A 23,493-nucleotide genomic window follows, 5' to 3' on the forward strand; every position below is an offset into this window, starting at 1 on the left:
AATTTGTTTCTTTGTTTATGAGAGATCTGTTCCAGACACAGCCTATACGTAGTAGGTATAGAAGACTGGAGGGACATATCTAATTAAAATAACTCTGGCATTTGTGTCTTGGTTACATGGAATCACGTTTCCAAATCTTTTACACTTACTGAATATCTACCCGCTATTTGTGATTTGTGATTCGGTATGGGATCTATGCATTATGGAATCACAGAAAGGTATGCAAAGAAACATGACAGGTATGTTTACCCTAGATAATGCCAGTTCTAGTTTTTAAACTTGCGGAGTTATAAGCTCTTCTCACGTGTATACAAATGCACTCTTACCATTTGGGAAACTAGTCTAATACTAAACAAGTATCGAATTCAAAGAAAAATATTTCATTGTATTCAAAAATATTTCCTTGTGTTTCAAGATTGTAAGAACACTTTTTAACGCCCTGTGTCGGGCTCGTCACGTGACGATGCAGTGCCTAAGACTGCTGGACAGTTTAACGACAGTCAATATTCATTACCAATTAGATAATTCATTTAATGGGTATCTAATCAGATAATAGTGAATAACGCTCGACATATCCAGGTCGATGTTCGGCTGAAATTATTTCCTTGTGTTTCAAATTTGTCAATTTTTCAGCAGATTAGATTGTAGATTTTTCTTCGAAGAGTTTTATTTTCTATTATTCTTTTATGTTATAAGTCGTACTAATAAAACTCAGAATTGATGAATCTTGATTCATTAATGCGAAAATGGTAATTTATAACAGAATAAATTAAGAGACGATAAAAAGAAATTCATTATTATAAAAAATGATAACGACTGAGCCAAGCAGTTACTCAGGAAATCAAATCTCCCCGAAAGTAAAAAAACAAAATCACTTCCGAACAGATAAAAGAACCATCGTCACAGAATGTTAAAAAATTTAAAATATTTACAAAATTTAATCGTCTGAAATGCCTGGTATTTGAGTCATTTATATTATTTACAATAAAAATTAAGTAATATCCTATTTCAGAGAAAAAGTCTTCAAAAATAAGCGTTTCCCACGTCGGAGATGAGTCAGGTCAAATAATAGTAAGTAAATAATACTCGCGACATCAAAACATCGGTCATAAGTAAGAGATTAAAATCATAAATATAAATGAATAACATTCTACTTTAAATTACCCTAAATTGCATGGAGTTCTTTTTTCGTTAATTCTAACACTTCTTCACAAATACAGCCCAGCTAAGGGAAACTATACAATTGCAAATAATCGGTCCGGTGTGGTTAATCTTGGAAATAGTTGATGTGTTTCATGCGAACGTCTTTAGCGCACACAGCACACCTGGCTACACCCATGTCTAAGATTTCATTGATACCACTGTACACGTTACCCATACCCCACATGCCCGGTTGGGTCAGATCGGGGTTCTGGGCTAGCCAGTAGTCGATGTTGTTGATGTAGAATCCGCAAGTTCCTCGTCCGAGACACTCCACGAAGGTAGGTACGTAGAATTCTTCTAGACAAGAACCGGCACTGGCAAGGGTCTGTCCACCACCTGAGGCTCCGGAGGAGGTAACCTAGGGAGAGGGTGGGTTAGAGGGTGGATTAGAGGGTGTGTAAATGAGAACCTAGGCAGGGTGGGTTAGAGGGTTGGTTAGGAGGGTGTGGAAATGAAAACCTAGGCAGGGTGGGTTAGAGGGTGGGTTAGGGGGGTGGGTTAGGGGGGTGGGTTAGGGGGGTGGGTTAGGGGGTGGGTTAGGGGGGTGGGTTAGAGGGTGTGGAAATGAGAACCTTGGCAGGGTGGGTTAGAGGGTGGGTTAGGAGGGTGGGTTAGAGGGTGTGGAAATAAGAACATAGGGAGAGGGTGGGTTAAGCGGGTGTGGAAATGAGAACATGGTGAATTATTATACACGTACTGTATTCTGTAATATTACGGAGGGGGTTTGTTTCAGACGCAAGATATGAAATTAGCAATTTCAATTGCCGCAAAATTAAGAAAATCTCAATCACACTTACCATAAGATATGAGAATCCCTCCCAGATCTCGTGGAATCCTTCAGGGCACTCTGGTACATCAGAAGTGAAGGAATGACGAGCAAGAATCTTAGAGCTGCCCCCGCATACACTGCAGCGAGACACGTATCTGAGGGGAGGAGATTGTTAGACGAGGGAGGGGTTATGGGGTTTGTTAGGTAGATCTACTATGGTTAGAGAGAACAATGGGTGTATTTATGTGTGACATATTTACTAATACCAGAGACAGCATACTTTAGATTAGCAGACAATACATTATGATTATATGATTTGTCAACAATGAGCCTTTTCAACAATATTACAGAATCACAAATATCGACAGTAATTTATAGCGTTTTTACACATAATACTAATAGATAACGTACCCGATAAGATCGTCTAAGTTGGACTCTGGTTTGATGGTGAAGTCTGGGTTTTGTTCGTTAGCCAGGTAGAAAGCTTTGTCGGTTCTTACTCCGTGATTACATACTTGTCCACCCGAACACTGCATCATTGGTACGGTCTGGAATACTTCGAGGCAAGAGCCGGCACTTCCGAGCTCTTGAGCAAGACTGTATCCGTTACCTGAAACAATATAACTGTTACGATACTTATTGGAGCAGACAATAAACAACTTGATTCGTAATGGAATAATGAAAAATAAACATCACTCTTAAAGAAGATATTGAGGACATCATATTATGGTATAATTCTGCTCAGCAATTCAGTAATATATCTCATTCCTGAAACTTACCTTCCAACATAACAAGAGAGTATCCAGTCCACAGAGACTTGAAACCTTCTGGGCACTCAGGTACCTCAGTAGTCTGGGAATGTCTGGTCACAACGTGAACGTCACAAGACTTGCAGACAGTAGGTCGTTTTTCACAGCCACAGTCTCCTTCGTCTCCTTCCTCTCCTTCAGCTGCTCCCTCTCCTTGGTCTCCCTGTGGATCACATTGTTAGGGGTACCGTAAATGTGGTGCAGTTTTTTTTTCTTCGTTACATTCAAGGCATCATGTTGGTTACAGGAAACAATATAATTTACAATTTGTTATCTTTGTGATAACCAGTCGTGGTGGTTAAAAATTATTGGAAATTTTGAGTAAATCTGTATGTACCTCAGGTCCTTCATCTCCTTCATCACCGTCATCACCGTCATCACCATCTTCACCGGGTTCTCCAACAGTACCGTTAGGTCCTTGTTCTCCGGGTTCTCCATTGTCTCCTATTATAGTAACAGGTTAAAACCCACTTTCACTTTCGATTAATACTTCAACTTTTATTGCCAACTTTATTTTTGAACCTTTTTATATTGCATATAAAATATAAATACGAACCATTACACATTTTGTTGCTAAAAATAAAGTTGAAATGAGCTCAGTACTAACCGACGTCACCGTCATTTCCAGCTTCTCCCTTATCTCCAGAAACTCCGGGAATACCGGGACCACCAATTTCTCCATCAGCACCAGGGGCTCCATCGGATCCCATCTCACCGAGATCACCCTCGGCTCCTTCGGGTCCTTCAATTCCTGTGTGGTGATACAGACCTCAAGGTTTTGTAAAACTTGGTAGATTATGCATTTTGATATTACAATAACTTTATCCATAAATGTTTTTATTTATGAAATAATTATTACCACATTGAATGCATTGTAATATATTTTTTTTCTGTAATTTTGAATTTTTTTCTGTTATCTTGAATTTTTGTCTGTAATTTTATATTTTTCACAATTACCTTGATCTCCAGGTAGTCCGATGTCGTCAGGCAGAAGTAAGTCTTGGTTTTCATCGAAGAAAGCAACAAGCTCATCCCAAAGTTCATCTTCCTGAAATGAGGCTTATAATTTCAACAGAGTTTCATTGTTCCGTTATTTTGACATTCTTCTTCCGAAAATATTAGTGCACTGGAAAAGTTACATTCCAAGGGTATGAACTTTAAGCTGTGAATTTTCGGACGTATTTTACAATTCAATTATAATTAGATGCCGAAAAAGGAACAGTATTCAAATAATCAGTCAGATAAGGTGAACTGGTAGGTACTTACACCCTCTTCAGGACTGATGTCAACGAAGGGATTGTTACCATCGTCACCGCGGACTCCCTTCTCTCCCACACTACCCTTCACTTGGCTGGCTTCACCTGGAATACCATCCAAATCCTGACCATCATCTCCCTTTTCTCCGACAGCGCCGGTATCTCCTTTGTCACCATCTTCTCCCTGCAATATTAAACTTAATTGACGTTGTAATTTCTACGGTGCTTCATTTTTTCCGTTGATGAGGTTTACGTAACATTCTGGTCATGTTTCGAAGATTACATCGCTTGAAGAGGTGCAATGCAGTGACGATGAGTGACCTAAATGAGGGGTTTAAAGGTGGATTTCATCTTTGGTGTACTAACAACCCTCCAGGAAATCTAATTATAAAAAACATTTAAAACACAAACCTGTGGGCCAGAAACACCCTCTTCTCCTTCATCACCCTGGTCTCCTTCATCACCCTTTTCACCTTCATCACCATTTACACCCTGGACTCCCTTGGCGCCAGTTTCTCCAACCGGTCCATCCTCTCCCTTGGCTCCGTCAACTGCATTTGCACCATCCTCACCGTCAGGGCCTGGTGGTATTGTTTATTTCAACACAACATAGACAGCAAATACATCGACGATTCTATTTTATATTCATTTATTGCTGTACTCTGTAAAATTTGAAAAGTATGTAATACAATATTTTAAAAGTTTAAATAACTGGTACTACGTTCTTGAGGAATTTTAAACATCTTATGCTGAGACTAAGCGAGAGATATAAACAAATGAACTTATTCTGATCAAGGTTGGAAATTTAAATCATCACAAATTGCCAAATCCCAGTTCATTATGTAACGGAGTTTTATATTAACAGGAGACGATGTAACAGAGTCGATATATTGTAATGTTGCCATGGGGTGGCAAGTCCCCATACATCGTGGTCCGGTAGTTTCATTGCGTCCTAATATATGCAACAACTAAACAAGTATATTTCCATTGTAATGACAATTGGATATGCGAAATTTAAAGACGCAACGGGGCAGTTATTTCCCGATCGAAAAATTGCAGTTAAGTATAATACTAACCAGTATGGTCCTCTCCAGGTGCACCTTGTTCACCGTTTTGCCCGGGCTCGCCTTGGTTTCCCTGGCTGCCCTCTGGACCTGCAACACCGTCTTCTCCCTTGGGGGAAATTTGTTTAGATTTTGAGCAAAACTATCTCCCAAATCCACATGTACACTATATGCAAAGCTATATCTGAACTTTTGGAAAACTTAATCTACACGGAGCTTTGGTCGTAAGTGTAAAAATTTCAAACTCAAATTATAGTGTACCAATCCACCTTTGAAAACAGAAATCCTGTTGAGGATCATTAAATAAAAACTTTTAAAAATCGAAAATAAACTAACCACATCACCATCAACTCCATCTGCACCTTGAGCTCCCTTAGGTCCATCAGGTCCTTTGTCACCCTCAGGTCCATCTTCTCCAACTTCTCCTTTGCCTCCTACAGGTCCCTGATCTCCTTTGGGTCCTTGTTCTCCTGGCACTCCTGGTTCTCCCTGCTGATGGGCACCTGAAAGAAAACAAATTATGATAATATTTATGAAGGAGCACATGTAATAGTGATTTTCATGTTGATACCGAGGCTAATGTTTTTTGAAATAGACAAGTTGTGTATGGATTTAATAGACTGAAGGCAGAATGAATCATACGATGAAATGACCTATTCACCATAATTTTATTTGTATTACCTTTAGCAATATGAAGTACTCCATCTTCACCAGGGAGGCCATTACTTCCATTAAGTCCTGGTTCTCCATCTGGTCCTTGGTCTCCTATTTCTCCCTTAGGTCCTTGTTCTCCCTCGTTTCCTTGATCTCCCTCGTCTCCTTGAGCTCCCTCGTCTCCTTGATCTCCATCGGGTCCTTTTGGTCCTTGGGCTCCTTTTTCTCCATCAGCGCCTACATCACCTTTTTCGCCTACAACACCTTCATCTCCTTGGTCACCTTGGTCTCCCTGAAATTGCATTAAATTTAACCATCATATAATTTGACTCTAATCATATTCAAGTACTACATTTTATGAGGTTATAGTAATAACTTATCGATCAGGATCTCAATGCACCATCAAACGATGCACCATCAAACGACTAACTGCATTTCAGATTATCATTGCATGCATTATCTAGGACCTAGGTTCATAAAATAAAAAATCTTTGGAGGTGCTTATTGTTGTATTTAAGATCACGAATAACCAAAAATCTGTACCTTGTCACCAACGGCCCCGGGAATACCAGGAAGGCCCTTGGCACCATTCTCTCCAGGATTACCAATGGCACCATCGGAACCATCTGCACCGTTCATTCCTGGAGCTCCGGCATCACCAACTTCTCCGGGGGCTCCATCAGCTCCCTGTTACGAAATAGTTTAGCCGTTCATTTGAGATTTAATGTGTAGCAAATTCTTTTAATCACTGTCAGCCTTTACGATCACAACTAAATGCAAAAAGATTTGAAAAAGATGAAATAATTTCATTTAAACAGTTCTTTTTATAAGCAAAAGTGCTTTCGACAGTTCTTTCGTAATCACCAATAATCTATGAGATATAATTGGTAACGATTCTAACCTGCATTCCTGCTGGTCCATCACCATCTGCACCAGCTGGTCCTTGGTTACCCTTGGCTCCTAGCTCTCCATCTGGTCCCTTTTCTCCTTTAGCACCGTCGTCTCCGTCAACCCCTTGGTCACCTTCATCACCATTGTCACCCCATTCACCAGCATCACCTACATCACCAGGTTCACCTGCAAGAAATGTGCGTATTTATCAAAATGTAGCAATGACAAAATTCACCAAACTAAATCATTTGAAATGATGAGGTAAAAATAACAATGATAAAAATGAATATCAGTCTTGGTTTACGGGTGGTATAACCAAACTCAGAAATAGTAGGCTTTTATGACACAAGCAACAAGTAACATACGACTATTCGCAGAACCGCATGTAATGTTTCAAAGTGTGAGTATGGCCCAATCGTGTGTAGAACTTACCCTGTGCTCCTGTTTCTCCTTGATCTCCCTCGGCTCCTTCTTCTCCCTGGTTACCAATTTCACCTTGAGCTCCCTCTTCGCCTTTTTCTCCTACTGCACCAGTGGGACCTTCAACACCTTTTTCACCTTCAGCTCCATCAAGACCATTAAGACCAGCATCACCGGGTTCTCCTTGTGGTCCTTCTACTCCGGGAACTCCAGTGTCACCCTAAAAGAATTAATTTAAGCTCTCAAATTTTAATTCTTTTTATATTTATCCGTATGACAACTGTGACACTGACAGAGTCAAATAATTTCTTTTTAAGCATTAGGTCAGAAATTAGGTCGCCAAGTGTTTTATGGTACATCCACATTCGATTATTACAAAGAATTCTCATTTACTTTATTCGGGTGAACTGCGTGTTATTGAAATATATTATCTTTCTCTCTCGGTTACGGCCAACGGTTTCTGGCCTCCTACAATTGAAATGTATTAATATTATATTATACAACTTACTTTCTGTCCGAAAACACCTTTGGGGCCAACTGCTCCATCAGAACCATCCAAACCAGCGAGACCTACACTACCGATAACTCCCTTATCTCCTGCAAAATAAACCACTTTGACATAAAGTTTAAAATAATTCTAATATAGATAATTTAATAAACAGTGAGCTATAAAACAAGCTTGTATTCATCACCTTCTAGAGGATGTACCTATCTACAGACTAAATGAATATAAGGCATTATCCCTTACCACTTAATCCATCAGCTCCGACTTCTCCAGCATCTCCTACTGCACCCTCGGCTCCAGCAGCTCCTTTCTCTCCAGCAGCTCCATTAGGGCCTTGTTCACCAGAAGCACCTTTGTCGCCAGACTCTCCTGTTTCTCCTACAGTTGTGTCTCCTTTCTCTCCGGCGACACCCTCATCTCCTTGGTCACCAATGGGACCAACGGGACCTAGTTCACCTTGTTCTCCTTCATCCCCAGCTGGTCCTTGATCTCCTTTGGAACCATCGGGAGCATCCTCCCCAGGCTCTCCTTTAGCACCGTCTGCTCCTGGACCACCTTCAGCACCGTTATTTCCCTCGGGTCCGTCTGGTCCTTTTTCACCCTGTTCGCCAGCCTCACCTGTGGCTCCTTTTGCACCTTGAGCTCCGGGTTCCCCCTCTGCTCCGATTTCTCCTTGTTCGCCATTACTGCCGGGTGCACCGTTTGCCCCATCAGCTCCATCGAGTCCATCAGAACCACTGTCTCCAACTCCTCCTTGGTTACCTTTTTGTCCAATTAGACCACTATCACCTGTTTCGCCTTGAGCTCCTTGGTCACCCGGATCTCCGTTGGCACCATCAAGTCCTGCAAGGGCATTGATTCCTGGTATACCAACAAGACCTTTTGGTCCCTCGATGCCCTCACCTCCACGAACGCCTGAGGCACCTTTAGCTCCGGCTCCTCCTTTTTCACCAGGTGAGCCATCGGCTCCATCCAATCCATTTAAGCCATCTTCACCTACAGGACCTTGCTCTCCAACATCACCAGTTTCGCCAGACGGTCCTTGGTCACCCTGATCACCAAGTTCACCATCATCTCCACTAGGAGCGTTAGCTCCTGCTGCACCCTTATCACCCTGAGCACCAGGCTCTCCAACGGCTCCATCATCTGCATCATCTCCTGGTGCACCGATATCACCCTTAGCTCCTTGTGCTCCTGGCTGTCCATTTGCTCCTGCTTCTCCTTCAGCCCCGACAGCACCAGGTTCTCCGTTAACTCCTGGGATACCAGCATTTCCTTTTTCTCCATCGAATCCTGGCAGTGCGCTGTCGCCCTCTTCTCCTTGATCACCTTTCTCGCCCTCTATTCCCTGATCACCCTCCTCACCTGAGAGAAGGTCATGTTGAAAACCAAAGTAGTTGGTTAGAAATTGGTCGGAAATTTTGTCATACAGTGAATTTTTGAACTGTTATATTAAGCTAAGTAAGAATTAAACCATATTGAGAAAGTTAAACTCCAGTTTAGGATAGCTTATAGCAAAGCCTAGCCTCTGGGCCCTGATTACTGATTAGTAATGCTCTACTTCTATTTGATTCTCTTTTACCCTGAACACTAACCTTGTGGTCCTTCTTCTCCTTGGTCTCCTTTCTCTCCTACATCTCCTGGTTCTCCGACTACTCCATCGCTGCCGTCGAGTCCATCAGATCCGTTTTCGCCGTCAACTCCAGACTCACCCTTAGCTCCTTGCTCGCCAGTGGGACCTTGTGCTCCTACTGCTCCCTATTAGAGAAACCCGATGTAAATTCATTGCTTTATTTGCAGCCTGACTTTATGTGAATTGATAAACTTTAAATAAGTGGACATTCAAATATACATTTAAATCACACTCACATCAGCTCCATCAGCTCCATCAGCTGCATCATCACCAGCAGGTCCTTGTTCTCCTTGAGCACCGGTCTCACCTGCAAATCAATCTTTCAGTTGGATGTACGCTCATGTAGGGCGTAGGCAAACGATAATTAAAGGAAGGCTTTGTTAAATGGACACTGATGCCATCCATGTAAAGCCTAACATATTTGTAATTTGCAGTCTACCAGCAAAAGTGTTATGATCTCGCTGCCGTTATCATTGAAGCTTACCAACATCTCCTTGGATTCCAACAACTCCCTTTTCGCCAGATTCTCCTTGGGCTCCGTCCTCTCCTCCTACTCCTTGTGCTCCTTGCTCTCCTGGATCGCCAGTCACATCAGCACCATTATCACCAGGATCTCCAACTGCTCCAGGATCCCCAGAAGGTCCCTTGTCGCCAGGTTCTCCCTGTGCACCAGTGGTGTGTTCACCCTGTGGGCCCTGAGCACCCTTAACTCCATCAATTCCGTTATCAGCATCTTCGCCTGACAAAGTTTTTGACTATCAGTTCAATTAGTTATTTAGATAGAAACACGATTTTTGTAATATGAGAAATTAAAACAAATGCATCCAATCTATTGAAGTTAGTTGCTTACCATCAGGTCCCTGTTCTCCAGGGATTCCGGCTGGTCCTGGTGCACCTTCGCCTCCGGCATTGCCATCAAGTCCTGGGGCTCCCTTCATACCGGGTTCTCCCTGGAATTTTATTCCAATTTAGATTTTTAAATTTGCTTGGCAACCACTAAAACTTTTCTGTCCAGTCTATGTCAGAAATGTTTGATAATACAACAAAAATTAGATAGATGATAAGAACATAATACACAAACAAGGAGGCGTCTTGTCTGAGCCAAAGAGTTCTAAAATTCACACCTGTGCGCCAAGTTGTCCGGGGAATCCATCGATACCGTCCTCACCGTCTGGACCAACATCACCTTGAGCTCCTTGGTCACCGGGTGCACCTTTAGCACCAGCATCACCAGGTTCACCTTTAGAACCGACTATTCCTTCGTCTCCGTTTACTGGATTGCCGATGAGGTATCCCTTTTCTCCCTGTTCACCGTCTTCTCCGTTGTCTCCATTTGCACCGTCGTTACCAGAAGCTCCTTTGGCACCATCTGGTCCTGGCATTCCTTGGACTCCAACAAGACCCTGGGACATTTTGATCAATAATTTGACCTTAAACACTTAAAACATAAGCTGATTTTGAAATGTGACTAATTTTGTGTGACTAATTTTAGACATTTCACTATCGGATTTTATTTCAGAAGGTATGATTAAAATTAATGGATTATGTTGAGACTCACTTTTTCACCATTAGGTCCTTGATCTCCGACCTCTCCTGGCTCGCCAACATCACCCTTTTGTCCCTGATCTCCCTCTTCGCCCTGAGGTCCTGCAGGTCCCTTATCACCCTGTGGACCAGCGTTACCCTGTTCTCCTTGAGGTCCATCGTTTCCAGCTGAGCCTTGTTCACCGGGAGCTCCCTGTTCTCCATCTGGGCCTTGATCTCCAACAGCTCCATCACTTCCGTTGATAACCTCACCAGGCGAACCTAAATTCAATGAGTATTACAATTTCAGTTCGATCAAGCACAGTTCAAGACGGAAAATAATTCGATCGCGTATTCTATTAAAGTGTTAATGATACAGTTGTTTAATCATACATACTCCTGCAAAGCAGCATTTCTCCTGATTAATGTAATCTATGCAATTAACATACCTTGGGGTCCTTTATCACCATCAGCACCTGCTACTCCATCAGCACCATGACTTCCGTCGGATCCATCAGGGCCGTTGTCTCCTTGGGGTCCTTGTTCTCCTGGTCCTCCTTGGATTCCTGAGTCGCCATTGGGTCCTGCGAAATATTGTTTTTATTAATAAGTTCACTGCGTTACCATCACTTTCAGATTAGCTAATTTAAAATTTTAAAATTTTATCATCATTCCAAGCGTAACTGCGTTTCATGGAATCTGATAACAATGGTCATCAAAATTTAAAAAAAAGGTTAAGTGTCAAATAACTTCACCGCACCCTTTTCGCCCTCAGCTCCTGCTTCTCCTTGGGCACCCTTTGCTCCATCAGATCCGTCAGATCCGTCACTGCCGGGCGCACCTGAAAGTTGCTTACTGTTAGAAAGCTTTAATTCGTTATGCGAGCAAAAACATTTCATCCAATGTATTGTTTTTGTATATTAGAGCTTTAGCCACAGGTAGGTTGGTCTGCACGGAGCCCCACAGGATGATATGTTATTGATTGGATTCCAATCTTATCTCAAATAAATTGTGGGTTCCTCCCATGTAGCGGCAAAACAATCAAACGTCACACTTTCTAACGATAAGAGCATTAAATATACAATAATGTTGTGTTAACCTGCTTCTCCGCTTTCTCCGTTGGCTCCATCTAAACCGTCTGGTCCTTTCTCTCCCTGGGGTTCCTGGGTATCTGCACCCTGGTCTCCAGGTCCACCCTCTGATCCTTCAGGTCCATCAGATCCAGCTGGACCATCTTCTCCCTAGATCACAAGGTAATATTAGGGGACAAAGGTTTTTTAAAATACCATGTTTGGAGGTACCTTTAAGATGATGGAAACAAGGTATTTTCAGCTGGCACTCGATACTATTGATGTCACAGTTTAATTCGTTTCAATGGTCAATAATCCTGCAGCGATCGAGATCGCTAAATAAAATGGATTTTTATTGACTAATGATAAAGACATATTTGCACACCTGAAGACCGATGGGACCCATATCTCCCTTAGCACCATCTTCAGCATTGGTTCCGTTGCAACCATCAACACCAGTTACACCATCTTCACCATCCTCTCCTTCGATACCGGGTAACCCAGAAGGACCTACTGCTCCCAGATTTCCAGGTTCTCCCTGTTCTCCCTTAGCACCACTAGTTCCGTACGGACCACCAGCACCTTTAGGTCCTGCCAATCCAGCTGGTCCTTGCTCACCAACGGGTCCCATTTTGCCTGAAAGAAAAATGTAACATCATCTGAAGTTTCTGTATCCAGCTGAATTTTAATTATAAACTTGTAAATTGTCAAATTGTCATGTTAGAATAGTGATTACAAAACTTTAAACTGATACAGCGTAAAATAGAATCTAGACGAGTGTTACACCACAAACCTTCATGGCCGGCTGCACCTGCAGGTCCTAGGAGACCCCTGTCTCCCCTCATTCCTTTCAAGAATCTAGCTCTCTGAAATTTAATCCATAAGCTTTGATTCGAGTGTTGTATAGAAATAAGTATTATGCATGTTGCTTAAATATTACTATATAATAATATTTTAATAACAATATTTTAAGACTATAATAAGACTATAATAAGACTATAATAAGACTATAATAAGACTTTAATAATACTATAATAAGACTATAATAAGACTATTATAATACTATAATAAGACTATTATAATACTATAACAAGACTATTATAAGACTATTATAAGACTATTATAAGACTATAACAAGACTATAATTAGACTATTATAAGATTATTATAAGACTATCTTAACGCTTACCCTACGACAGCAAGCGGCTGGGTCTGCTTCAGCATCAGCGAACGCATCCGGATCTGCAGCAGGGTCGGCAGCTGCGTCAGGTTTAGCTTCAGGTTTCGCCCACGCAAGACACAGCACTAATGTGAACAGAATACTAAGCCTCGTTAGGCTTGCCATGGTGCTTTCAGTCGGCCAGCCCTAGCTGGGAGCTTGTTTTTTAGTTTGGGGTGAACTGAGGTTATATTACAATTGCTGGTAAAATCAATATTAGGATGTGTTAATTAGCGCGGAAAAGTTAGCATTCAAGTTAAATGCTCAAACAGTTTGAAAAGTTAATTAACAGTTATCAGATTAAAGTCGGCAAATCAACAAATGGTGCTTAAGCAACTAACGATATGAAGAAAAAAACCACGAATGTAAATCACAAATGAAGATCAAAAATGTAGATCAGATAAACATCACAATTAAAGATCTGTCTCTGTGACAAAAACGGAGGTCTGGTAGAGGTTCTGAGGACGACTTCAGTACCTTGAACAGAGGCTAGCTCGGAACCACTTCAACTAGATTCCTGATCTATCGAGACATAGCTAAGATGAGAAAAGTGGGTTAGTGTTATATTGGCGAGATATCTCCTTATATGAGTAACACGCGGGTTCCGAACAAGCCCCGTTTTAGAGCAGACAAATCCTTTGACCCGCATTTGTTGACAAAATAATTTTAAGGTTCTGTTCGGAAACACATTAATCTATGAGTAAATTATTTTGTATTTTATCAATTCAATCAGTTAAATTAATTGTTTTATAATTAATTAATAAATTAATTGTTTTATACTTTTAGTAAAGTCAATAAATACAAGTTATTATTGCTATGCGGGTAAACAAACTTTATAGTTAGCATGGTATACAAACAGTATAAAAGAGATTTTGTAAAATTATTAATTATTCATATCTATAAAGTTAAAAATTAATAAAAGGCAGGCAATCCTGCAAATAAAATTTCATCTAATCTTTATTTACAGATGTATAGGTAGGTTAGGAGGAACAAGTTGTTGTACTAATGAACTTAAATATGACCCAAACCTGACTTCGTAATACAAATTTACAATTTCTCGTCAGTTTGAAAACTGGGCCCGTTTAATAATATAAGCATATAAATAATAGAGACTAGTTCAAAAGTCCTGAGTAGCATAGAATTTCCTTTGAAAATTCGGCGATCGGAAATAATAATAAATTAGATAAAAGTTTAAAATCCTATTTCGTACATCATTCAACCGTTTTATTGCTTACAGTGTCTCAAAATCTTCTTGTCGGTTGATTTGAGTTCGCTCCAAAAACAGTAACAAGCTTTTTATAGAGCAAGGGTGTTCCTGGCACAAACGGTGCACTTAGCAACTCCTTGGTCAAGGATGTCGTCAAGACCGCTGTACACGTTACCCATACCCCACATACCGGGTTGGCTAGTGTCGGGGTTCTGGGCCAGCCAGTAGTCCAAGTTGTTAATATAATAAGCGCAAGTACCTCGTCCGAGACACTCAATGAAGGTTGGCAGGTAGAAGTTCTCCAGACAGGAACCAGATGAGGCGAGGTCTTGGCCTCCACCGGATACACCGGATGAGGTAACCTGCAGGTTTTATTTCTCTTAGACAGATCAAAACACAAGAACCAAAGTTAAAAGTAGGAGAAAGCGAATAAATAACAGCCAGGAAGCAAAGAAATCCAAACTAAAGGGTAATCAATATATTGTGTAATTCTGACTTACCATGACATAAGAATACCCTTCCCACAGTGGGCTGAAATCTTCAGGACACTCAGGAGCGACGTCGGTGAAAGAATGTCTGGCGAGGATATACTGAGTACCGAGGCAGACAGTACACCTTGAAATGTGTGGCACGATCTCGTCAATGCTGGTCATGGGCTTGATAGTATAGTCAGCCTCGGCGTCGACTGCCAGCCAGAAAGATTTGTCAGTTCGGACACCGTGTCTGCACACATCAGAGCTTGAGCACTGCATGAAAGGCACAAGCTGGAACTCCTCCAAGCAAGACCCTGAGAATGTTTGATTTAATCAAAAGAAAAAAGAAAAAAAGCAAGTTAACTACTTTTATGACCAATCCCTAGTCAATCCCTGGCTGAAAAGTTTTGAAAATTATATACGTAGATAAGAAAAAATTAAAATTTTATGTCTTACCAGCACTTCCTAGATCTTGGGAAAGTCCGTAGCCATTGCCTTCGAAGAATACAAGAGAGAATCCGGACCATAGAGGTTCGAAGTCAGTTGGGCATTCTGGTTGCTGAAACAAAAATCTATAGAACTAGAAGACAAAAGTGTAGGAAAAAAAGATTTTATGTTTTTGGTTTTCTAAATCAATGTGCATGCAAATGCAATTTCTAAAAATGTCATGTTACAAAATTAACATATAAATTACCTCAGTGGTCTGAGAGTGCTTAACGAGGACGTGAGTGTCGCAGTTACAAGGGGTGTAGTCGTCAGGCTGGCAATCTCCATCTGGTCCTTTGTCTCCCTTGTCACCATCAATACCTGGCTCTCCCTTTTCTCCTTGGATTCCAGCGAGTCCTTTAAGTCCAGTTTCTCCCTTGACACCTTTGTCTCCCTTGTCTCCATCCTCTCCTGGTGCACCAGTATCACCCTTAGCTCCCTGTGCTCCCTGTGCTCCATCTTCTCCGGGAGGACCTTGACTACCGGGGGTACCATCTGCTCCTGGGTTACCGTCCTCTCCTGGGGTACCAGGGCTTCCGTTAGCTCCTGGTTCTCCCTTGCCACCCTTAGCTCCTTCAGGTCCCTGAAAAGCATGTCTGTTAGTCAACGACATTAGCAGAAAAGCATAATTGTTACTCAAATGGTTCTAATCCCAAAATAAAACTTATGATCAAAACGTATGAGACAGTAAGTGGAAAAAACAAACCTGTGGGCCTGAATCTCCCTTATCACCAAATTCACTGTTTTCGAGAACAGTGTTGATGATCTCAATCCAGATGTAGTACTCAGGTGGAATGGGTGCTCCACTCTCGGCTTTGATGACGAAGAGGTTGCCATCAATACCTGGACCTCCTTTGTCTCCCTGGTCTCCTTTGTCTCCGTCCACACCCTAAAATTGAAAATATGTTCAATCTGTTACAGTATATATAAATAAAATAATATAATCAACTGCTGCACATGCTCAATTATAAATCGTAAGTTCATTGTGCGAAAGAGCATGTAGTCGTTAAATGATATAACTTACGGGTTCTCCTTTAGTTCCATCGATCCCAGAATCACCCTTTTCTCCTACGGCGCCAGAATCACCCTTATCTCCTTTGTTTCCTTCTGGTCCTTCTGGTCCATCATCACCCTTAGCACCTTGGTCTCCCTTTTCACCCTTCGATCCAGTTTCACCTTGTGCTCCTTGATCTCCATCCTCTCCTACAGATCCTTGTTCACCAACATCACCGACACCTCCATCACTACCGGGGGATCCATTCTCACCTGAACACATTTTGTCAGGTTAAAACTATTAAGGGATCCAGCACGGAATTGTTTGGTCAATTGGAGTATTGTTATCTAAAAATATATCGGAATGGTAAGATAAACTTTGCGTACCTGGTTCACCAACTCCAGCCTCTCCCTTTTGACCCTGTGCACCATCTGATCCATTTGGTCCTTGTTCTCCTTCTGGGCCAGTTGCTCCATCTGGGCCTGGAAGACCTTTAGCACCAGCATCACCCTGTTCACCAGGCTGGCCAGTCTCTCCTTGATCTCCTACTGGACCCTTGTCTCCCTGTTCTCCACGGGCACCTTTTGCACCTGAGTCTCCATCAACTCCAACGTCTCCAAGATCTCCAGGTGCACCCTAAAAAGTTCTTTATTAAACAAAAATTTTTTGGTCAGTATGCTGTATATGACAAGGCTGTGATTCATTCATCATAGGGAATTATAATGTCCACAAGCGAACTTAAGGTGTAGTAACATACCTTATCACCACTACAAGCTTCTTGATTGGCATCAACACCAGGGGCTCCCTTCCGTCCATCCTGTCCACTAACTCCAGTGAAACCTTTCTCTCCTAGAACTCCTGTAATGTGCATTTGCTAAGCAAAGCGTTTGAGGTCGATTTAATTAATTGCTTATAACTTTTCATCTCTACTGATAATGATTTTAAAAATTTGATGCGCGACGAAATGAAAACGAACCTTTTGGTCCCTGTGGTCCGTCGGGTCCCTCATCACCCTCGTCCCCTTTGTCTCCTTGCTCGCCAGTGTCTCCTTGAGATCCTTGATCTCCTGCTGGTCCCACTTGTCCATCGTTTCCGCTTTCTCCGATTGGACCTTGATCACCTTGTACACCTACATCGCCCTGGTCACCCTGTTCACCCTTTAGTCCATTGTTTCCACTTTCTCCGATTAGACCAGCATCTCCTGGCTCTCCTACCTCTCCTTGGGCACCATCAGCACCGTCGACACCATTTTCTCCGGCAGCTCCAGTTTCACCCTAAACAAGCGATAATTAAGCATTGAACAAATACTAGCAACAGATATTGTGTAACTATAATAGCAATATGCACAATGCTTATCCTTTCCCTAAAAGAGCTATATGTGACATAACTGTCACATTTTGTTGGAATAAGGTCCACAGATCAATACTTTTGGGGCATATGCTTACATAATCAAGATTATCGTTTTGTTAATTTTGTGACTAGTAAAATAAATAATAAACATAAATTTAACGATTTCATGAGCGCACCTTGGGTCCATTTGGGCCAGCTTCTCCTTGGTCTCCCTTGACTGAAAGTCCCTCAGCTCCGGCCACACCTTCAAGACCCTTAGCACCATCTTCTCCTGGTACTCCCTGGTCTCCCTGAATACCGGTGATTCCAGATGGACCTTCTCCTCCTTTGACTCCATCTAAACCTCTTGGTCCTTGACTACCTTTGTCTCCTAAAAAAATACAAACTGTAAAACGAAGAATATCACATTTTTAAGGTTTTTTAAAACGTAATTAATTATTGTGTAATTTTGCATCAAATATATTATATTTAAAGATGGTGAAACTGATGTTATCCAACTTATTTTTCACGGATTACTTAGAGATTTAGGAGCATAGCAGCAGATGATTTTACAAAATAGCAAGTATACAAATGTACAGCAAATCGAACAAACATATAGAATGGGCCGAAATGTATAAATGCTAAAAAGCGTGGGTCAGTAAAACAAGTACAGAGGACAAATTTTAGAACAGGAGTTTTTGGCCGCCCAAAGTCTCAATAACATCACATCCACCTAGATTGATATCCATAACCAATAAATACGTCATAAAACCAACAGCTGGCTTGTGAAGCACTAGCGAGGTGTTATTTCTCAGATAAAATCAAAATCCATTTTTAACTACAAACCTTTTTCTCCATTATCTCCAACTGGTCCTTGCACTCCCTTGGCGCCAGCATTACCATCTGGTCCAAGTGGTCCCTGTGCTCCAGCTTCTCCTTGAGGTCCTTGAGGTCCTTGTTCTCCTTGAGGTCCTTGGTCTCCATCGGCTCCATCGGCTCCATCCTTACCTTGTAACAATATAGGGGTTGTTCGATGACTAAATCGATGCAATCATATAAAAAGAGTCACATTTATTTATCGGCGATTGTAATAAATTAAAGACTATTTACGTTTCCGTTTGCCTGTATATCATCAAAAATTAATATTTTTGACGCCTACCTGGTTCGCCTTGGTTTCCAACATCTCCTTGGTCACCATCCTGTCCAGGTGCACCTTGGTCACCCTGAATACCTTGATCTCCCACATCACCATCTTCTCCATTTTCTCCGGGGACACCACTATCACCCTGATCACCTTGTTCGCCCTTAGGTCCCTGATCGCCAACATCTCCATCAGGTCCTTGATCACCTTGATCTCCATCAGGTCCATTTTGACCAGGTTCGCCAGGCACACCAGGTTCTCCTGCCTCGCCCTACAAACGGTCAATCTTTTTATCGTTATATATTTAATCGGCAATGTAGTAATTTTTAGCAGTTTCGTGTACCGTCGTTAACAATATAAATTATGTACTTTGGGTTTCTCAAATCAGTATTGTCAATAACTTACGGTTGCTCCCTTTTCTCCGGGAATGCTTTCTCCTGATTCACCCTGGTCTCCTTGATCTCCAGTAAGACCCTGTGGTCCCTGAGGCCCTGAAGGTCCTACCTCACCAGTGATACCTTGCTCACCAGGGTTTCCTTCTAGACCATCTACACCAGGCTCACCAGGCTCTCCTCTGACACCTAGAAAGGTTGGGAATGTTATATTAACAGGTGATTGTATTTGTACTTTTATACAAATTTATATTATCTGTAATCAGACTAAATCTTCTAGTTAAACACACTATTTAGAAGATATTATGGTTTTGGAATGAACTTGCCTTTAAGTCCGGGGGGTCCAGCTTGGCCAGGTGTTCCATCTTGTCCAGAAGCACCAGGTTCTCCGGCTTCTCCGGTGGCTCCCTGATCTCCTACATCTCCTACTGCTCCTTGGTCACCTTGGGCTCCTTTTGGTCCTTGAGGGCCATCAGCACCATTATCACCGTCTGAACCAGCATCACCATCAACGCCATTATCACCATCAAGCCCTGATGCACCTTTTTCTCCAGTTTCGCCCTGGTCACCTTCATCTCCCGCAGCTCCCTTTTCTCCTACGGCACCAATTTCTCCCTTATCTCCCTTCATTCCGTTTCCTCCTGGTAATCCATCGCCACCATTCTCACCTTGTTCTCCAACCTCACCGTCTGGTCCATCTGGTCCTTTGTCACCTTGTGCCCCTTGTTCACCAACAGCACCATCTGCACCAGGGTTACCATCTACACCGTTATTACCGTCAGATCCTGCGTCACCCTTGGGTCCAGTTGCTCCTTGATCACCCTTTTCTCCAGCATCACCCTCAGGTCCTTGGACTCCCTTGTCTCCATCAACACCAGGGACACCTGCTGCTCCTACGGGTCCATCAATACCAGTATCTCCCTGAGCTCCCTTTGCTCCAGTAATTCCGGGAGGTCCAGCATTTCCTTCAACACCCTTGTCTCCATCTGGTCCAACGGCACCTTCTTGACCTGGTTCTCCCTTCGCTCCAGCATTTCCATTGTCACCGTTATCTCCGGGGTTACCAGGGGTACCATCATTACCGTTATCTCCAGGGTTACCAGCATCTCCTTTTTCACCTCTCACTCCATCATCACCCTTTTGTCCAGTGATTCCTTCGGGTCCTAGATATTGAAATGTTATCATTTACTGTACCTATTTGTTATAAATTTATTTGTTTCCATGATTTAACCGTTGTAAGTGGAATCACCGTTAAAAAGAAAACGTATAAGTAAGGTTTACCTTGAACACCAACTTCTCCAACAACTCCATCTTCACCAGGCTCTCCTTGATCACCTTGTACCCCATCTTCACCATTGGCACCATCGTTTCCGGGTACTCCATTTTGCCCAGCTTCACCAGTGGCTCCAATTTCGCCAGGTTCTCCAGCAGCACCTGGGTCTCCGTTTGCACCGTCGTTACCATTAATTCCGGGGGTACCTGGCGCACCAGTGGCTCCAACAGCACCATCTTCACCTAGTAATAAATAAATGTTAGTTTACCATCACAGTAGTACCTTCTTTCGTTTAGTATTTCCCAGCATATTAACAGTTTTAGGCAGTTCGTGCCAAACATCTCTGTGGAAAGAGAGCCGTAAATTTCGTAAATTTCTATTACTGAAACGGTAACATCAAGAGATCCATGCCCTCTACCAAACAGCATTAAAAGCAATTGTACCTGGTTGTCCTTGAGGTCCTGCTTCACCATCCTCGCCCTTGATGCCGGGCTGTCCATTTATTCCGGTCATACCATCAGCTCCAGGCTCTCCCTTTATGGCTACACCATCAGCTCCAGACTCTCCTGGAATGCCTTGATCGCCAACTTCTCCCTGTTCCCCAATATCCCCCTTTGCTCCCTGGACGGAATCGCCAGCGGGACCTGGTTCTCCAACGGCACCATCAGCACCATTGTCTCCGTTTTCTCCTCGGGGACCTGATGGAAGGGTGGTTTCAGAATACAAATTTATCGTAAAATTCTTTTAGCTGACAATTGTCAAAGTATTTGTACAATACTTACAGTAGATGCTAGTATCATTTATGATTGATTTTAAAATCAAACTCTGACTTGTGAATAATAAAAATACCTGAATCTCCGACCGCTCCTTGAGGACCGACGTCACCTTGGGCTCCCTTGATACCATTGATTCCGGATGGACCATCTGGTCCTTTGTCTCCGGATTCTCCCTGAGGACCCTCCTCTCCGTCGTCTCCATCGGCTCCATCTTCTCCAGCCTCACCTTGAGCTCCCTGTTCTCCTTGCGCTCCCTTAGCACCGGCATCACCAGTTTCTCCTGTAGGTAGCAAAAGTCAATTTTAGCTTTTTGTTAACAATATTCACTTCAATTAGAAAAATTTCTCGGACAATAAATGTCACTTTAAAGTGTTTCGATTTTGACCTCGGGTGATGCTTGAGAGGTAATAACCCGCCAAGAACACATATTTTATGATAAAGATGTTTGGCTATTGGTGAATTTATAGAAAATAAATGTACCTTGAGCTCCTTGGTCTCCTTGGTCTCCCTGAATTCCTTTTACGTCGATGACTCGGTTTTCTCCGGCACTACCCTTTTTTCCGTCAGTTCCAGACTCACCATCTTTACCATCTTTACCAGCGGCACCATCATCTCCCCCTTCGCCAATCAGACCGGGCTCTCCAATAGCACCTTGATCTCCGGGTTCACCAACTGGTCCCTTTTCTCCTTGTGGACCACGGTCGCCACCAATCCCTGAAGGACCTTGCACTCCTTGATCGCCTTCGTCACCAACAGCTCCTTGTTCACCGTCTGGTCCTGGCTCTCCCTCGGCACCGTCTGGACCAGCTACTCCTGGATCACCAACAGCGCCTGTTTCACCTTGGGGTCCAGTTTCTCCTTTGGCACCATCGTCTCCGGGGAAACTTTCGCCAGAAATTCCTTGAGGTCCAGCGTCTCCCTTCTGTCCTGCAGCTCCATCATCTCCATTATCACCATCAGCTCCAGGAGCGCCTGGGATACCAGATTCACCTACAACTCCTTGTTCTCCATCCTCACCCTGGGGTCCTTGATCTCCCTCTGCTCCCTTGGTACCGGGGACGCCTACTTGACCGGGTTCTCCGTTAAGTCCAGGTTCTCCAGGTTCTCCAGTTTCTCCCTGAGAGACGAACATTTTGAATAAAGCTGTTTGCTTGATATAAATTAGTTAACCAGTCGTACTGTGAAAATACCTAACGAATTAATCATTTTAGAGAATTATTTTGTGAACTCACCTTATCACCAGTGGTTCCAGGGTTTCCGTCAAGTCCAGGTGCTCCAGGTTCTCCTTGGTCACCTTCTTGTACCTCACCAGCAGGTCCAGTATCTCCTTTGAGTCCTTGTTCTCCAGGGTTTCCGTCCTCTCCGGGTTCACCCTAGAGTTTCAGCTGTTAGTCAAGTGAAATTTCCAAGTGAAATCGTGCGATAATGTAGTATACAGTATATAATGATGATGTGATTGGTGAATCGTTACTTTAGTTTGCAGTTGATGATTTCTTGAATAAGATTGTTTTTGTTTTTTTTAATCAACAATTTTTACTCACAGGTTCACCAGTTGGTCCGATGGGGCCAGCTTCTCCTTTTTCTCCATCAGTACCATTGCAACCGTCCACACCAGGAGTTCCGTCAGCACCATCAACACCGTCAGCACCGTCCTGTCCAGGAGGTCCTGGGGGTCCTTGAGCTCCGGGTTCACCCTGAAGTACATTACATCGTTAATTTGCGAAAATACGAAACTGGGGTCAAGCAATAACAAGTGCAAATCATTTGATCGATAATAATTCTTAGATCTATCATATGATTTTACTTACACGGAAACCTTTCACTCCAACGATACCAGGGTTGCCGGCTTCTCCTTTTGGGCCAGGGGGTCCAGGTTGTCCATTTTCACCAACGGCACCAGGTGGTCCAGCGGGGCCATTTGGACCCATGGGACCTTGGATACCTTGAGGACCAGCTCTACCTGAAACAATAATCGATTAATTTCTTGTACGATATAATTTTACGGACTCTAAATTTGGACGATGCCATGATTTTAATTAAAAAATTCACATTGCGTATTTACTTCAAACATTAGAAACGAACCTTTTATGAATGTTGTTGGTCTAGAACAGCAAGAAGCGGGGTCGGGACCGGCTTCAGCCCAAGCATCGGCTTCAGCATCAGCCTTAACACACGCTACGAGGAACGCACAGAGGAGGACTACTCCAAGGAATTTTCGAGATGCCATCCTTCAGGGCCTATTATCGCATCCCTATTGTGACAAATCAGATTAGTGAACTAAAATAGGTAAGGTTATATATTTTCTTATCAAAAAGTTCTGGAAGTTTCATGTGAGGTATATTCATATTACAAAATCTGCGAACATAATCAAGTTTTATAGGGGGTTAACTTCGACAGCAAAAAAAC

The 23,493-nt window shown here is 42.6% G+C and overlaps 1 protein-coding gene across 1 annotated transcript; it reads right to left on the bottom strand.

Moving 5' to 3' along the window:
- Positions 1 to 936: 936 nt before the first annotated feature.
- Positions 937 to 23,359, bottom strand: LOC134824783 (uncharacterized). Its single transcript, XM_063836759.1, has 51 exons — positions 23,170 to 23,359; positions 22,896 to 23,047; positions 22,629 to 22,781; positions 22,320 to 22,460; positions 21,568 to 22,204; positions 21,161 to 21,367; positions 20,755 to 21,009; positions 20,320 to 20,553; positions 19,365 to 20,201; positions 19,052 to 19,227; positions 18,665 to 18,917; positions 18,352 to 18,513; positions 17,703 to 17,896; positions 17,153 to 17,450; positions 16,934 to 17,034; positions 16,563 to 16,812; positions 16,207 to 16,448; positions 15,889 to 16,071; positions 15,391 to 15,765; positions 15,153 to 15,255; positions 14,724 to 15,010; positions 14,316 to 14,585; positions 12,987 to 13,163; positions 12,592 to 12,664; positions 12,184 to 12,434; positions 11,828 to 11,969; positions 11,489 to 11,569; positions 11,178 to 11,312; positions 10,763 to 11,010; positions 10,329 to 10,607; positions 10,055 to 10,154; positions 9,689 to 9,943; positions 9,441 to 9,511; positions 9,167 to 9,329; positions 7,815 to 8,936; positions 7,575 to 7,663; positions 7,079 to 7,286; positions 6,657 to 6,832; positions 6,299 to 6,442; positions 5,783 to 6,047; positions 5,438 to 5,604; positions 5,114 to 5,210; positions 4,449 to 4,618; positions 4,048 to 4,221; positions 3,739 to 3,829; positions 3,389 to 3,532; positions 3,119 to 3,225; positions 2,752 to 2,944; positions 2,384 to 2,582; positions 2,001 to 2,127; positions 937 to 1,561 (listed from the first exon to the last, which is right to left on the bottom strand). The coding sequence occupies exons 1-51, from the start codon at positions 23,312 to 23,314 to the stop codon at positions 1,268 to 1,270; spliced, it is 11,397 nt and encodes a 3,798-aa protein (XP_063692829.1). The 5' UTR covers positions 23,315 to 23,359; the 3' UTR covers positions 937 to 1,267.
- Positions 23,360 to 23,493: the final 134 nt, after the last annotated feature.

This window comes from Bolinopsis microptera, chromosome 13 (genome assembly GCF_026151205.1).
Source record: "Bolinopsis microptera isolate Bmic1 chromosome 13, MBARI_Bmic_1.0, whole genome shotgun sequence".
Classification (NCBI taxonomy): domain Eukaryota; kingdom Metazoa; phylum Ctenophora; class Tentaculata; order Lobata; family Bolinopsidae; genus Bolinopsis; species Bolinopsis microptera.